Source organism: Camelina sativa, chromosome 20 (assembly GCF_000633955.1).
Source record: "Camelina sativa cultivar DH55 chromosome 20, Cs, whole genome shotgun sequence".
NCBI lineage: Eukaryota > Viridiplantae > Streptophyta > Magnoliopsida > Brassicales > Brassicaceae > Camelina > Camelina sativa.
Window position 1 is genome coordinate 16830126 of NC_025704.1, and position 3642 is coordinate 16833767.

At 32.8% G+C, this 3642-nt stretch overlaps 1 protein-coding gene across 2 annotated transcripts in view; it reads right to left on the reverse strand.

The window, feature by feature from the left end:
- Positions 1-2441, reverse strand: part of LOC104771016 (phospholipase D alpha 3) — a 4548-nt gene extending 2107 nt beyond the window's left edge. The window contains exons 1-3 of one of the 2 annotated variants that reach the window (XM_010495490.1): positions 2262-2441; positions 2063-2166; positions 4-1216 (exon numbers count right to left, since the gene is read on the reverse strand). In XM_010495490.1, the coding sequence (XP_010493792.1) occupies positions 4-1216; positions 2063-2158 (1309 nt within the window). In that variant the 5' untranslated portion in view covers positions 2159-2166; positions 2262-2441. Of the gene's footprint in view, positions 1-3; positions 1217-2062; positions 2174-2261 lie in introns of both variants that reach the window. The other variant, XM_010495492.1, reaches the window with a different exon arrangement.

The window sequence follows — 3642 nt, forward strand, 5'->3', positions numbered from 1 at the left end:
TACCTTGTTTCATCCACCTCTGCTCAAAATTGTATAAAACATCCCACGCGGCAGGACCATCCACCTTGCAGTGAATATCGTGCCATGGCTCACGTGGACCGCCTTTTCTAATTGAAGCGCCATCAAAGTTTGGCTGGTGAAAGTCATTAGCATGAACACCATTCAAAGTACCAAACAAAGGATGCTCCACAGTGTCGTATCTCCCATCACAAAGATCAATCCCTCCAAGAAAACTCACTATCCTTCTCTTGGTTCTTGACCCGTCCACTTCACCGTCCACCACAATCGTTTTTTGATGGTGAGAAAACATGGTAGCGACTTCGAACCCTTGCACAATGCTCTCACCATTATCCGGATTCCGCGGACAGAGAACGCAACGCACTTTCGTGTTCTTGAAGTAATTGTAAGTTTCTTGATCATGAGTCATCATCAAACCGTCTCCCCTAAACACTTCGTTAGACGTTCTATCGTCCCACACAAGCATCAGAACGGTCACGTTTTCATCCGCTTTCTTCTTCAGCAATTCCCCTAACTTCAGGTTCCCTCCCTGTCTAGATTGTTTAGGATCCCTGATCAATGTTACGTTGGTGTATACTGACCAACCAGCTATGTATATCAAATGTTTTGCATCCCATATCGCATCGAAGATCTCTTCCCAACAACGATGATGCTTATAAATCACTTGTCCTCCCGCGAGAGTAATATCAGGGTATTCGCTAAGAACGTGAGCGTCTTGGTAAAGAGTAACTTTGCAACCTTCTCTTTGGTTGAAATACGCGTTAGGAACTCCCTTGAAAGAAGGTAATATGATTCCTTTGTTCCAATTCACGTCCTGTGTCACGTGAGTGAACTTCACACGGACATGGATTTTGGCATCTCCTTGGATTGGTCTCCGGTTCTCGTCTAAGATATCAAGCCATCGGTCTATAGGTTGTCCGGTGATGACTTCGGTGACAGGTAAATAAGCTCGACCGATCAAACTTGCACTGACTGGTTCATCTTCTTTAACCGTGAATACGATTTTAGAGATTGAATGTGCAGTGTAGATATAAAAGGATTGTAACCATCTAGGATGACGTCTCATCATGGTTCGAGCCACCCTTGATCTGTCTAGGTCAACAGTTGCGTAGAGATGTCCTCCAAACAAATTTGTGCATGAGTCTGTTAGTCTCTTTATTTGGGATTGAGTCCTTTTACCCGTCGGTTCCTTGTTCCCCTATGAATCATTTTTACAAGTTAAGTAAGTAACCTTCGTCTAATATTTCTTATTCCTTAAATTCCTGATACAGTAGAACCTCTATAAATTAATACTCTTTAAATTAATACTCGCTATAAATTAATAAATTTTTCCGGTCCCGAATTGGGCCGGTGTAAAAAATGACACATTTCGATAAATTAATAAGATAATATTTTTTTTGGAAATCCTATGTAAAAATATAGTCCCATCAATATCATAAATTAATAATCAAATAATATTAATATATATATATATATATATATCTAAGAAAATCTAGTGAAATACTGAAATATGACTCTATTGTTGTTTGCATATTCTTGAATTTGCATTCTTATTGGAGCTCATCTCTAATATCTTTCATTGTCGTATTCTCAAATCACATCCAAAAATTACGAAGAGTTCTAAATGAGATAATTGCTTCTTTATATGTAACTGGTTTTAAAATTACCGCAATATCTTATTCAACTTCATCATTACCATGAATGATACTAGTAGAAATTTCTTCTAAACTCTAAACTTCTAACATCTATCATTTTTACCTAAACTCTAAACTTAGCAATTACAATAGACAAGATAATAAATTAAGAAATTTTTTTTAAAAATATGAATGATAACAAAAGTATCTTATTTTGTAATACATAATTTTCAAAATTATGAAAATTAAAAATCTCTTCATAATTAATATTTTATTAATTTATCGATAAATTAAAACCTCTTTAAATTAATAAAATTTCATGGTCCCGACCTTATTAATTTATAGAGGTTCTACTGTATATTGCATCTTTTCGGTAGAAAAATATTACACTAATAATATTCAGAGGTTACCTTGCCGCATAAATTAAATCTTGAACGTTGATGCAACTTATCGATCCTGTAGATCTTCACTTCAAGAGTTCCATGAAGCAGCAACTGTTCCGTCATTTATTCACCTGCAAACTTTAATAATATATAACGGATGTCTTTTTTTTAGTGGATGACTAATAAAAAACCAGAAGACGTATATATTAATAAGAAAATAGCAAACCACAATTTTTTTTTTTTGAAATAGCAAACCACAATTGGTCGAGAAAAATCTCCCTTTTGAGGATTTAATATGTTGAAAGGTTTCCAACGGCTTAGCAATTAGAGTATGTAAACGTAAAGTCAGAATATAAGGGAAAAAATCGAATACGAATACGAAACGTTTGGATTAGGTTGGTGATTACTTTGGAAGACTACATAGGATTACAATAAGAAAGGAAGAGATGAAGTCTTTTATGGGTTTTGAGACCATATACGTCTTAAGTAAAACTTTTCTTGTAGGCCAAACCCAAGACAAGGCAAGTCCAAAACGGAATATTCTTTGGATTATAATCTTTTCTTTACTACTCACGTCTACACTTTTCTTGATGTATTAGGAATACACTTTATTCCATTTCATTTCATTAATATGTTTAGTCGATGTAGATGAGTTTTGTAACTTCTGACGACTTTTGTATTTAACAAAAAATATATAACTATATAGTGACCACTTTTTTTTAAGAAAAAAAACTAAACATATCAAAAATTAGAGAATTAAAATTTTTGACGAATTTCCAATAATCACGGAATTTTTGAAAAAAAAATCGACTCAAATTTTGACAATTTTCGACTAATTTCCAACTAATCTTTTTTTTAATCCACGGGGAATTGGAAGGCCCGAAGCAAAAAGAAAAATAATAATAAGGACTATTATTTTTAAGTTCTTGAAAAAGACAATGAAGACAGAGGTTGGGAATTCAAACTGTTTACCTATTAGGTACAGAATAGAGAATACACCCTTACCACTAGACTACTTGAATTATATTTTCATCAAACGGTCGATTAAAATTAAATGGGGTTAAATCCATTATATATATATATTTTTTTTCGAACCAATCCATTATATTTAATTTAAATATATAATGGATTTAAACCCACAAGCATGTGTACTTCATTTGCTTGGCCTCATGGCCAGTTTGCTTGTAAGTGATACTAACACATTTAGGTTACATGCATACTCTAGAGTCTTTGTTACGCTTATAAGATGAGGAGTTCAAGCCAAATTTATTTTTACTTCACATCTAATCATATATATAAAAGTAGAGTTTCAGTCTCTCCTTATTGGTCCACTTGGAAATGCAATTTTAACAAAAAGAAAAAAATTATATTAAAACAATTAATTTTCACATTTAACTCATATAATATAAAACTGAAATCTTTATAGCTTCTCCCTATAAATTATGCATTAACTTTATTTCTCCACTAAGTTGTATTAATCAATTGTATTAAAACAAAACAATAAATTAGAATTGTAACTCTCATTTTTCTAAATGTATTTTTTCATCATTTCTCTTTCTATAAATACTCATTATCTTATTCTCTTAGTCTATCACTCTTTCATTCTC